Raw genomic sequence first — 13456 nt, forward strand, 5'->3', positions numbered from 1 at the left:
GCCATGCTGCATAAGGGATAAGGGGCGAGCGGACTGAAGCTGGTGTCAGAGCATCAAGAACCGTCACATATAGACGTCTGCATACCCTGGGCTAGAGCTGTAGAGTTCCATGTGTCAAGCCACTCCTAAACCCAAAACAATGTCAGAAGAGTCTGCCGGGCTAAGGGGAAAAAAGTACAGGTTTGTTGCCCGGCTGGTCCCAATCACGTCGTCTCATTAGGAAACTTTGCAACCAATGATTGAAATCTTTCCCTTGATATGACAAACAACCAGAAAAACAGATCTGACAAGGAACCTTTATTAAGTAACCGCTATCTGATGTGATCTTTTAGTGCAAAAAAAAAAAAAACTTCAGATCTGATACAATCATGGCAATATACTGTAATTGCATTGGCTGGTTTCTTTGTGACTCACACTATCACAACACTGCACTTGCCGTTTGTAAAAACACATTTAACAAATACCCATACAGCATATAAACATGTTCAGTCATAAACAACTGTTTCAATACATTGTGAGCAATAAATCACATGGATTCCAGTTGTAGTTTTAGCAAAGTGGCCTACGTCATCTACAATGTAGACGGTAAACATCACTCTTATTGATGGCAGCGGGATGAGAAACATTTTCAGCATCGGTCAACTGAGCAGCTGATTGTGCCGTGCACACTTACGGCTGAGAAGGCTACTGGCTCTGCTTTTGGACGTGGACGGACCAAAAAGGACAATAAGGCAAATGAGGAGCGCTTCACTGGTCTGTTCAATCTAAAACACGTAGATCTTGTCTCTCTGAACGGTGTCGAGGTCATCATCCATGGTGAGCAAAACCTGAAGTTTGAAAAGGAGAGGAGTGGATGGCAGAATTCAGAACATTTTCTCTTGTCTATAATCAAAAACACGAGAAGGTGAGACTTGCCAAGAAGGATCCGAACATGGCGATGGAGGAGAGGAAGTGCCAAATGTCGTGATCGTCGAAAAATGAAAGCAGGATGCAGTCGCGGTTGTGCTCGCGTGATTCTGCCGGTGTTTTCTGTTTCAAAAGAAACGTGAGGCTGCATCATGAACGTGTGTGTGAGATAAGTATAGAAATTGTATTTTTTCCCTGATATCCAGCTTAAAAAGCAACCCAAACTTTTTTTTTTTCCAAGAATATGTTCTATGCAAGCCCACTAGTTGAAACAAGGCATTTTGATTAATATTGCGTTTGTGGAATATGAATTAAGCAGCAAAATCTACCCGTTTTTAGCCATCTCAGGGGGCGGCCATTTTTGTCACCTCTGTCGACTGAAAATGACATCACAATTGCTCAGGGCTCAGGTAACGACCAATCACAGCTCACCAGTTTTCTGAAGTTGAGCCATGAGCAACTGTGATGTCATTTTGCAGTTGACGCAAGTGACAAGATGGCCGCCCCCGGTGACGGCTAAAGACGGTTAATCAGAACACCTTGTTTCAACTAGTGGGTCTGCATATAACATTCTCGGAAAAACAATTTAGGTTGACTTACCCCTTAAGGTTTTCAAAGTATGCTCTTTATCCTCACTCGTAAGACTAGTTAGAAAACTTTATGCACACTTGTACTATAATCATGCTGTTGTCCTAGTACACTCAAGTAGTATATTGTCGCTGTTCTGTGAAAAAAAGGTTTGATTTTTTTTAAAAATTATTTTCCCGCATGGGTTGTCTCACGGAGAAACCCCATTAATGTTATAAAAAAAATGGTGTTTTTCACAGGACAGTGACAATATTGAATCAATCCTCCAATGGCTTTCCATCATAAGAGACCAACCTGCCAGGTGCTGAGACCCTGGAAGAAGAAATAGAGCGCAAAGCCCCACACCACAGCTGTGAAGAGAATACACACCAGCGCCAGACACTGGATTCGCTCACCGCTGCGTAGCTTTAACACAAATGGAACAGGTTAAACGATGCAGGTTTAGTCGCTGGGATGTCCTGTGTGCGCATCATCAGCACCTTCATAATGATGTAGAAGGCGAAGTAGAGCAGAAGGTTACAGATGGCGATAGCCAGCAGGTAGGAGGCAAAGTCGTTGGGTCTCTCGATGAGGCCGTAGGCAGCGCTGTAGAGGGAACAACGCTGCTAAAAATCACATTCACTGTGTTTGGACTACACAACACACACACCAATTTACTCACAGGGACCAGTTGACTATGTTCCCCATCACCAGCAGAACCATGCGATCCTTAGAAAACACAAGGATCAGGATCAGGACATGATTGAAGAGATTTGAGAAGAATTGCATTTTATCTTCCTTGCATCACTCATTCAAGAGAACTCCATTCAGATTTTCTCACCGGAATACAATCATCGGTGACGTAGACACATTCGCAACTGCTTCAGAGAGATATTAAAAAAAGAACCCATTGTAAAGCTTGAAGCGGGAAATCAACCCAAACATTTTTTTTTCAAGAATATGTTCCCAACAGGCCCACTAGTTGAAACACGGCATTCTGATTAATATTGCGTTTGTGGAATATGAGTTAAGCAGCAAAATCCACCCCTTTTTAGCCATCTCAGGGGGCGGCCATTTTGTCACTTCTGTCGACTGAAAATGACATCACAACTGCTCAGGGCTCAGATCACGACCAATCATAGCTCAGCTTCAGAAAACAGGTCAGCCGCGATTGGTCGTTACCTCAGTCCTGAGCAGTTGTGATGTCATTTTCAGTCAAGAGAAGTGACAAAATTCCCCGCCCCCCCAAAGATGGCTATCAGAATGCCTTGTTTCAACTAGAAACAGTGAACATATTCTTGAACAAAATATGTCTGTGTTGACTTCTTCTTTAACTAGAGCAAAAGCATTAACCGGAGATGTTCAAAGTCCACACGTATGACTATAATAAATAAAAACGTGGGCCGCATCAGAAGGTTACCAAAAAGTTAAAATATTGAAACTATTCCTATTTTTCTGTAAATTTAAAATCCAGTGAAAAAAATAACTCATCTTGGGGCAATAAATGATATGAAGAATGTGTTTGAGGATCTGAATAAATGAATGGAGTTCAAACAGTGTCACAGAACCGATTGTGTTTGACTTTGAAGGGGCCACTATTTTTGTTACGATACCGGAGGCGAGCATGTTCACCACACGGCAGACATGACTCACAATGTACGTGGGGCCGGTGCACTGTCGAATACAATCTGTGTACACCACATAAACCATCCTGCGCACAACGCCAGAGTCTGAAACACAAAACATTCACAAATCAAATGGAGTCCACTATCTCTTTTTGTATGTATTTACCTAATTTAAAAAATATTTTAAACAACAACAAACAAATCTTAGTCAAATCTACAATTTTACCTTGGCATTCAACTTTTTTTAACTAAATGATTGGTTAATAGATTATGAGTGAATTACGGATAAAGAGAATGACAATTTAGGGTTCCAAATGGGAACTAAAGATTATTTGAATTATCAATTAATCTGGTGATGATTTTGATGAGTAATCAATAAATCGGATTAAAAAAACGTTTTGAATTCCCCTTTGTTGAAAAAAGGAACATTACTTCAAACGGGACCAAAATTCATTATGATTCAGCTACTGGTTTGGTCCGTAATATGTCAGAAAACAACAGAAAATGTTGATCATTGTTTAGCGGATTAAAAGCAAATCTGCTTTCAGGGAGGACTACAAAATTCTGACAGTATTTACTGTTGAGAGGCTGAAATCCAAATGATTTGGACAATTTTAAATCAAACAAGGTCTCTAAATGACTATCCCCACAAAATATATCACTTGATATGATAAACAATTAGCTGTTGAGTAATGTTTGCGCCTCAAATGTTATTATTAAAAGAAACAATTTCACAAACAGTTGAACTATTTGTTGTTGCAAAAAACACAAAATCTGAGAATATCTACTTTTCCTTTACGAACACAGTTTACCTTTTTGTTTCTCCCGAATGACCTGACCCCTCTGTCCATTTGTAAAATCAAATGTGACCCTTGATCACCAATGTCCATCTGGTAATAAATAAACCCTTACCGAGCCTCCATCTGCCCATGTAGTAGAGCTGCGTGCTGAGGAGAAGTGTGGCCAATATGTGGATGACTGAGAAAACGATCCAAAACACAGTGTGCCCTCTCCCAAACACCTGCAAATAGCACATAAATAAATAACGAGTTGTCGGCATGTCGTTGGCGCGTGTCAACGTACCACTCCGAGCACGGAGAAGAAGATGACAGCGGCCAGGCAGGCGTAGGCGGTGTAAGCGCTGGCGTTGATGTCAGGGTGTCTCTTCTGATATAGCTTCAGCATACACAGGCCAGCGATCATATACATAAAGGACGTGTCTGCAAAAACATCGCGCGCGGGTCGAAAGTGACTTTTTACGGGATGAAGTCATTGGAGACAGATGACGCAGAAATCGCTGAGCTGGCTGAGTCTGTACAATGGAAGAGGGGTACCGTGACCACTTTTGGAAAAGTCGTATTAGCTCCTATTCTGACGGAAAACTGTAATAACGATGTATATTATTTAGAACAAAATGAATAAAAACATAAAAACATTTTCTACGCTGCTTTTCCTCATTATGGTCAAGGGTGAGCTCACGTCTATCCAAGATGACTGAGCGAGAAGTGGGGTATGCCAGCACTCCTCCGGACAATTTAGAATCTTCCAAGTAACGTTGGGAGGAAGCCATAGTACCCGGCGTAAAGCCAAGCCAGTATGACAAGAACATTAAAACCCCACACAGAACGAAAGGGATTGGAGCACCCTGAGAATCAAAACCGGCTAGTACGGCTAGTAGCAGGGGAAGAAGAAATTAATGTAGGCAGTGTTGCGGATCGCGTCATGTTACCAAACTGGAAGTTGGTGTAGTTGGGGCAGACATGGTAGCAGGCGCTGAGTAGGCCCTCCATCATGAGAGCGGTGCCCATGGCGTAGAAGAGACCAAAGTGCTTTGGGATGCCACATTCCTGAAGAAAGAGAGCAAGCGCGACAGTGCGAGCCGTTAGCTTGTTGGGGAATATTATTAGCAATGCTCGGCTGTCCTTCAGCGGCAAAGATAAGGTGGACCACGGCAAAATACAATCAGAAGCGTGACCGTGTTTTTCTGTTGTGTACAAACGAAGGCTGAATTCAGTTTGAGATTCCTATAATTCCCGTTCCAAATGCTTGGAACGATGCGAGCGCAGCGAAAGCGCAAACGTATGCGCGGAAGAACTTGTCGACTCTTATTGATGTTTTCGGGTTCTTATGACAGACGATCGGATACGTTAGTTGAGCGACTTGAGCGCAGTATGTCCTGGCCGAAGCCGCATTAACTTACATGTGCACTGACTTCATTACAGGCCAGGGCCCGATTGTGGACGATGTCTCTCTTGAGGACGATGAGGAGAAAGAGGAGGCCCAGCATCACGTAGCCGAGGTTGCTGAGGATGTTGTTGAATGCGCTGCCAGGTGGAGCGGTGGAGCGTCAATCGTCGCGGCGCACGCGGAAATGCCAAAGTGAAGTAACGGTTCGTTTGAGCAGGTACAAACCTGAGAGCGCCGAGAGGGTGAGCACACATGAAGTTGTAGTAGCAGATATCCTGGTTCCCCGTCACATTGACAACCTGACAAAAGATGGACAGTCTCCATGAAAAAGACGCATATTGGCTTTCAATGGTTTATTTCCCATTCGCGTACCGTTTGATATGTGATGACCAGCTGGACGACTGGCAGGGCGTAGAACACAGCGATGGTGGCGATGTTCCTGACGGGAGCACATTCATGGCGGTTGTGACAAAAAACAACTATGGCGTTCCAACTTTGGAGAAAAAAAAATGACAGTGGGTCTTATATCCTCACCAGAAGTAGATTTGATATTTCTTGCTGAGGACCCTCTTGTCTTTGCGCGACAGGTCAGACACACAAAGATACTTCTGTCATCAGCAGAGGACACAGAAACAATCATTGTTAGGAGCCACCCAGAAAAACGATGACACAGAAGCGTAATAATATTTTATGACATTAAAATTCAATTTGAATTCACAATTATTTGCTGTATCATGAAGTAAGTTCCAAATTCGGGATGGATACTTTCAAAGTTTTGATGATTGGTGTTTTTTTTGTTTTTTTTTGTACGTTCAAAAAGTTCTTTAATCGAGTTCTTGAGTCTGACAAAAAAAAAAAAAAAAAAAAAAAAAAGAATGACCATAACCATATGGGCTTACTGGCTGTTTTAGCCGAGATTCTGCAATGAATTCTTCAACGTCCCAACCTGCCAAATTCAGAAATGTTCTCAATTTGGTAAGACTATTTGAGACAAGGCTTACCTTGGTGCGAACAATGTTTTTGTCCGAGTTGATGTCATCCAGTGTGTCATAGTCATCTTCCTCTATAGAGCTCAATGACTCATGTCTGCTTCTTCCAACATTCTTCCAACCAGGCCGCTCTGATGGAAAGGAAAAATGATTTTTGTTTCCCATGATGAAGGACTTTCATCAGACCGGCAATGTATTCCAAGATTCAAGACAAGGGTGTTATCAAATACACAGCGTATTTTTCAATCTCCTCTAGACATAAGGGCTGATTGCCAACGCAGTGATTCTTGCACTGCTGTTTATTTCAGTATAGCCCGATTAGAAGACTAGCGTCTCAGTCCGAGCAACAGACATTGATTGACATTACGGTGATTAGCTTTGGCGTAAAACTGATTGGGCCAACTGTCTGACAGTGGGTCACCAATGCAGATCAGTAGCCTGAAAACACTTGAGGAAGATGGCAATGATGGGGTTCAGAAACATTATGGTCCATACCCATGTAGTTGTCAGCTGAAGCGGCACTGTCTAGCGAGGGGGCGCTGTCGGTGACTGCTTCTGAACTGATTGTGCTGTCTGTTGGATGAACACAGAGACTCAATCCAAGCAGCACAAAAAGGAAAAAAAAAAAAAAACGAGAAACAAAACTAAGGTAGAACTCACCGAGGGAGCCATATTCATTTGGTGAAGCTGTAATCTTTCCTGTAGATGTTGACACACACACACACACACACACACACACTCAGTAAAAACAAAAACAAAAAAAAAAACAAAAAAACACATTGAGGTGAGATGAGAAGCTTCTATTATATAGGCAAAACTCCCGCCTAAGAGAAAACTGGTGCTTTGCCACTATCTTGTAGTGTCTATAAGCAATTAAAAACCCGTTGCGGGGAGGGTAAATTATTTGTAGGATTATTAACCCATCCCCCGCAAAAACAATGCCATAAACTTCACATCTAAACACAGCTCAAGCAAAACACACTGCAGCTGATAATAGAAGACATGAGTGGGCATCACGACATTTCCAGACAGAAATGGGAATACAGATGTGAGGGCGTGACTGATGCAGAGATGAAAGTTGTTTTTTTTTAAATATTGTTTTCATACTACAGTTAAAAAAAAATAAGCAGACAATGTAAAGTATGTACACTATTACTGATTATGCTAGTAGCATCAATAACTACTACTCCTTTCCTGGAGCAAACAAAAAGTAATACTTCATTCACAGCTCCAAGTGACAACATACATGCTATAGTCTTGAAACCATCCATATTATCAACAGTAAGAACAAACACATGCATTGTACGCAAATAAAAGATGGAGCAACTGTGTGTTTATACCATCTCCAGTTTTCCCCAGCAGAGACGCTAACGCATGCGTTAGCAGGCAGGAAAGTGAATAAAAGACAGATTGTGGAGTTAATATATACTGTCCACGCCCTCTTTAACAGGCTGGTACTTTAAAAGCTGGTTCACCTGTCTCAGCAGGTGATGTGTCGTCAATATTTTGAACGAGCTCTCTCCTCCTGGCTCTGCACAAAACAAAAAGGGAGAGAGACGCAAATTGGTTACATACCAGTCCAGTGCTCGGATCTTCGTAATCGGGCATTTGCAACCCGTGAAGTAATATTGTTGGTTAGCGATCGGACATTGTTTTTTTTCTTTGCCAGATGATGTCAAAATCTTACCGTTTCTTCTCCAGGCAGGCCACCAGCAGAGTGACAAGGTAGAAGGAGAGGAAAATACCCAGACACAACAGCATGCCCATCACATACACCTCCGCTGGGAAAAGTGGGACACAGACACATTTGAATAGTGACTATTTTTGCCATTTTGTCAACATTCATCATGTTGAAGTTGTAAAATGCAGCTTACTCAAAACAGAATGTCACCATTGTACAAAGGTAGCTTACATTTTATGGCGAGGGAGACCACAACGTCAAGGGTTTTGCTGCGGTTACCAGCGTCGATCAGCTCATCTGGGCGCAGCGGGTAGAAGCGCAGTGGACCGCCACAGGCCTCGTCCTCCGTTTTTACCACGACCACCACGTAAAAACTATTACTGGGGAAATCTTTTCTCTAGATAACAGAGGGACAGACGAGCAATGATTGATGCACATGCTAGCGCTTGGTACCATACAATACAACGCAAGTTTATTAATGAAGCGCATTTCACAACATCAAGTTGGGTCAAAAGCCAAAGAACTCAAGGGCTACCTGGACTGTGATGGCACCTTTTTTCGTCATCGTCTGATACATCCCAATGAAGGCCACGTTATTGTCGAGGTCATAGACGGGGCACTGAAAACACAAAGAAAACAAGGCGGCATCAACCGGATGACGAGAGGGATTATACAACAGGAGGAGTAAAAAAAATGAAATAAAAACAATTATGAATATCTGCATCACACATATTAACAGATTATGCAGGTCGGGTATGTGACATGGAACCTGTGGTGATAACGGGAGGCCGGGGGTGGGGGGTTGGATTAGCTAGCGGAGGGGAACTGGTTTAAAATCAAAATTATTTTATTATTTATCACTTTCATTTCTTTACATGACATATTTGTTTGAAATAGAATGTTTGATGTTCTGCTTTTTTTTTGCCTATTTGGTTTGTAGCTATTGTGCTTTTTTTTTTTTTTTTAGCTATGATTACTGTTTTTTTCTCAATTTAGTATGGTTACTGTTGTAACACTGACCAATCCCACATTAAAAGGGATGCCAACCACAAAAAAATATTTGCAATAATATGTTCTATACGCCTTCACTAGTCTAAACATTTTGGCGGCCATTTCGTCACTTGCTGTCGACTGAAAATGACATCGCGGTTGCTCATGGCTCAGACAACGACCAATCATGGCCTTGTTTCGACTAGTGGTCTTGCATAGAACATATTTTTGAAGAAAATATGTTTGGGTTGACTTCCGCTTTAACTCATATTCCACAAACGCAGTATTAATCAGAAATGCCAAGTTAAACTAGTGGGCCAGGACAGAACATTGTAAAGAAATTTTGGGGGTTGACTTCCTCTTTAAGGATAACTTCTTTCCTGCAAGCTCAACATTTCCTTACTTTGCTTTTAGCCTGGATTTAGCCCGCAATTATGAATTAGAGAAGCGCTGCCTCCACAGAACCACATGTCAGTTTTGATTATTTTGTATCCGCAAGTAATAAAAAAAACAAACAAACTGAGAACTAAGAAGTTATGAATCACATAATTTACATTAGAGAGCCTTGCGAAGGCCGTTAAATGGAGAACAGAATTCACTGTCGCCTTAGATAGATAAACTGATAGATAGAAGATAAACATATCTGTAATTTTTGCGCTTATGTGATGTGGTGTTACTACATGCCAAAATCATGACGCTTCAGGCCCTTAAGGACAGCACAAGAGGAAGAGAAAGTGTACCTGGATGTCTTGGATGGACATAACCGAGCACGGAAAGTTCATGTCCGAGGTGACCTTCACAATCACAGTGTCCACCCCTTCAGGAAATACATACTTGAAGTACTGAGAGAGAAGATAAGCAATTAGGGAAAGGGACATTTTTCTTTTATTGGTTATGTGAATGCAATATTGTGATCTCACAGATTACATACACCATTTATTTGCTATCTACTTCATGAATTTATATATATATATTATATATATATCCTATATATTTGGCATGTACTAGACATTAAATCATCACAATATAATTGTGGAAACGGCAACAAAAATCCAACAATACAACATCAGCTCATGTTTCGAGGCACATGTCCCAAACAAGCAGGACTTCCTGTTATTGTGTAACATTAAATCTTCCCACATCCTCTTGCTGAAACTGCACTTCTGCCACTCTTTTTCTTTTCCGGTAATTCTAACCAGAGCCATGTATACCTGAGGTTGGGATGGAGATGCAGTGAATCTGAATGGCGTTTCTGTCCTAGAATCATAGTGAAAATAAGCATCAAAGAATTGATCGTCTTACAAAGAATTGATCGTCTTACTGTCATAACAATCTACTTGATTCGATTTTGTTTATTTCTTGTTGACCGATCAAAAGACAGCGGTGTGTTTGGACTGCTGCAAGTGGTAAGAGTTCTGTACAAAACTATACGGTTTGGTGGAAAAAGGACTACACCGAAAATTGCCACCTGCAATTGTCATTAATAAGTAAAGGTGTCACTTACTGCAATGTGAAGCTTTCAACGCGGCTGACCCTAAGATGGTAGTTTGTACCCTGGCTGGAAAGTGTCGACACATCCACAAAGAAATACTGGGTCTCCGATGCAGCCCGTGTGGGAGGCTGGCATAATGTGCGGCCTAAATGATTGTATGGGTACTTCCTCTGATACCTGGAGAGCGCACAGATATACAGTATTGATGCATATCAGAATTCCATTCCAGAATTCCTATTTTTCCAATCAAATGCATGCATCAGGTGATTTTATGAAGGGGTACAGCAAAGAAAGAAAAAAACAAGAAGAAAGAAAGATGGCTTGTAACAGTTTTTTGAGGATTGCTTCTAAGAGTCAGGTGACTTTACTAGTCATGCGTTGTCATTAATGCTGAAATCATGTTCTAAAACATGGATGCGTGCTTCGCACAAATTGCATGTGTAAATAACTTCAGTCCAAAGGTTCATTGCCTGGACACTGCGAGACCAAGGCAAAGGCTTCGTGTCGTTGCACAAAATGAGCGAGAAAATTATGGCATCCCTAACGAATAGTTACCAAGTGTCCTGCACTTTTAATGACTTATGAAAATCGACCTGATTATGCAAAATCTTCCTTCATAAAGTATTGCATGTATGTGTGTATACAGTATGTGTTCAGTGGGGATATTCCAAAATGAATTTAGATGACCAAATATTCAGGTGAGAAAAGGAGTAACCTTATTATGGTTTACGAAAACCAGAATAATGTATGAGAATTACAGAATACTGTATTCTGATTTTTGTGGGTGTTTACATGGCCTTGTGCAACAGGACTATTGCTAATATTACGGTTTTGAAAATGTTAATGTTGGATAAGGGGAGTAAACGAATAAACAAATCAAAGACTTCTACTCCTCATTTGGTAATATTTCTTTTTACAGATTACTTGTTTTGGTATAACTTGTGTGCGATTGTCAAGAGAAAGAATCAATTTTATGGACACCCTGCACGTGAGATCATCACTCACAGTCCTCTGAGAATGAGGGGGACCTGGAAGGAAAGAACAGCTTGCTTCTGTCGAACCACAAACAGGATAGGACTCTTGAGATTCTCCGACAGTGCGTCCACAGATACACGAACTCCTTCGGTCTGTGACACGAAGCACAATAAATACGTACTGACATTTAAATAAATAAATAAATAAATAAATAAAATCTCCTACCTTGGCTCTGGAGACGGTGTGATTGAAGGCATAGATAGTTTGATTTTGACTCGTAACTGTGTCGTTATAGGTAACATCAAACTCGCCATCTTTCTGGATCACATTTTTGGTCTCCTGCAGAGCGCCGCTGCCGCAAGCCAACAGGGCCACACACAACCACAGCAGGACTCCAGCAGCAGTTCCAAAAGTGGTTTTATATCGCGACTTCCAGTGACTCCCGTACAGCATTTTGTCTCTCAACATAGTCTTCGAAGCAGTGAAAAGACACCGGTTGGGTTATAAAACGGCGACATGAACTGTGCAACTCCGCCCCATTCAAATGACTCGAAGTAAACAGGTTGACTGTGAAAACTGTGTCAGGTCCAGTCTTGACCCAAAAGAACAACTGCTAGCATCCGAACACTTACGACAGCTTTTCAGTCGTCTCTCCTCCCACAGACAGTCGAGACACACTCCAGATTGTCCACTGAGAAGTCACAAATTCCGAGACAGCAGCAGTGCAACATTAAGACTGTAGTGTCACAGCAAAACAGGCGAATCCTGGCTGGCGGCTATGTTGTTGTGCTACTCTTAGCATAGTTAGCTAGCAAGCAGCTCCATGTTTGGATCTCTAAATTGAGTCCAAGGACGTCGTTTGAATAAAGTAGTAGGCCCGCTCCAAGCTTTTTATGTCCGAGTGGTGCGTCCAGGTGTGTGGCGTTGCCGTGGATTCATTCAAGTGATTCTGCAGTGGTGATTTAGCGAGTTTTTTGTATTGGAAAATGAATGTTGTGCATCAATAGCGCCCTCGTCAGGACACAACCATTTTCTCTTCAGCTTTATTCAAAGCAGTCGATTGCGCAACACAACCTTTTCTCTTCATCCTCATGCAAAGCACTCGATCGCGCCACAAATATCAGTACGTACAGTCCGGTAAACATGACATTACGTAAATGATGTCCAAAAATAATTACTACCGTTTTACGTTTATTAAAATTTACAGCCATGTATACATCTCATCTCAATCTGATGCAAATGTAACGTAAATTGAAAAGATTTTCTTTTACGTTGTGAGAAGGGTACACCCTGAATAGGATGCCAGCCAATCGCCGGGCACACACAGACAAACAAACATCCACAATCACAAATCATACCTTGGGACAATTTGGAGTTATCGTGCATGTTTTTGGAATGTGGCAGGAAACCGGAGTACCTGGAGAAAACCCACGCAGGCACGGGGAGAACATGCAAACTCCACACAGGAAGGCCTAATTTGAACCCACGACCTCTGCACTGTGAGGACATGCTAACCAGTCGAATACCGTGCCTCCACCAATCACACTAGTGGTGATATAAAGAGGATAAGATGTTTGGAGAATGAATGAATGATTGAATGAAAACTAATAATTTCAGTAATTTAAATTTAATTTACTGGTAATTTCATTTTTTTAGCTGTCCAAATACAATGGGTTCAGGGTTCTACTTCTGATGTTTAATTTGTGCAAGTCAACTACATACAGTAAAATCAGTCTTTTACCCAAGACAAGGCCACATATTTTGCATCCCATGACTGATGTCAGAGTCATGAGTCAATATACTTGATTATTTTTTTCTCTTGACCAAGGCTGAAAGGCAAATACATTCATTTGATCGGAACATGAAACACGTTGCCTTAATAAAATGCTCATGAAAAAGGCCCGGGCATGATCAATCCATCTTCTGCAGACCTTGCTGATTATATGTTCATTTGAATCAGGTGTGTTGCAGCAGGGAGACATAGACAACATGCAGGATACCGGCCCTCGAGGACCGGAATTGCCCCCCCCCCCTTGTCTAAAAT

General features: G+C 41.7%; 1 protein-coding gene across 2 annotated transcripts; it reads right to left on the reverse strand.

The window, feature by feature from the left end:
• Positions 1 to 282: 282 nt before the first annotated feature.
• On the reverse strand, positions 283 to 12451 carry sidt2 (SID1 transmembrane family, member 2). 2 transcript variants are annotated; one of them, XM_086035112.1, is made up of 27 exons: positions 12045 to 12451; positions 11638 to 11883; positions 11443 to 11564; positions 10450 to 10614; positions 10157 to 10202; positions 9686 to 9787; positions 8491 to 8574; positions 8187 to 8352; positions 7962 to 8055; positions 7750 to 7805; positions 7615 to 7641; positions 6935 to 6973; positions 6770 to 6847; positions 6287 to 6405; positions 5820 to 5893; positions 5658 to 5724; positions 5511 to 5584; positions 5299 to 5422; positions 4828 to 4945; positions 4182 to 4318; positions 4011 to 4119; positions 3127 to 3203; positions 2156 to 2202; positions 1974 to 2079; positions 1789 to 1899; positions 916 to 1029; positions 283 to 827 (listed from the first exon to the last, which is right to left on the reverse strand). In XM_086035112.1, the coding sequence occupies exons 2-27, from the start codon at positions 11878 to 11880 to the stop codon at positions 765 to 767; spliced, it is 2562 nt and encodes an 853-aa protein (XP_085891238.1). In that variant the 5' UTR covers positions 11881 to 11883; positions 12045 to 12451; the 3' UTR covers positions 283 to 764. The 2 variants fall into 2 exon arrangements, with proteins under 2 accessions (XP_085891238.1, XP_085891239.1); XM_086035113.1 differs by lacking the exon at positions 7615 to 7641 and having other exon boundaries at positions 11638 to 12450.
• Positions 12452 to 13456: the final 1005 nt, after the last annotated feature.

Source organism: Filicampus tigris, chromosome 7, assembly GCF_054856515.1.
Source record: "Filicampus tigris isolate MCC_2025a chromosome 7, RoL_Ftig_1.0, whole genome shotgun sequence".
Classification (NCBI taxonomy): Eukaryota; Metazoa; Chordata; class Actinopteri; order Syngnathiformes; family Syngnathidae; genus Filicampus; species Filicampus tigris.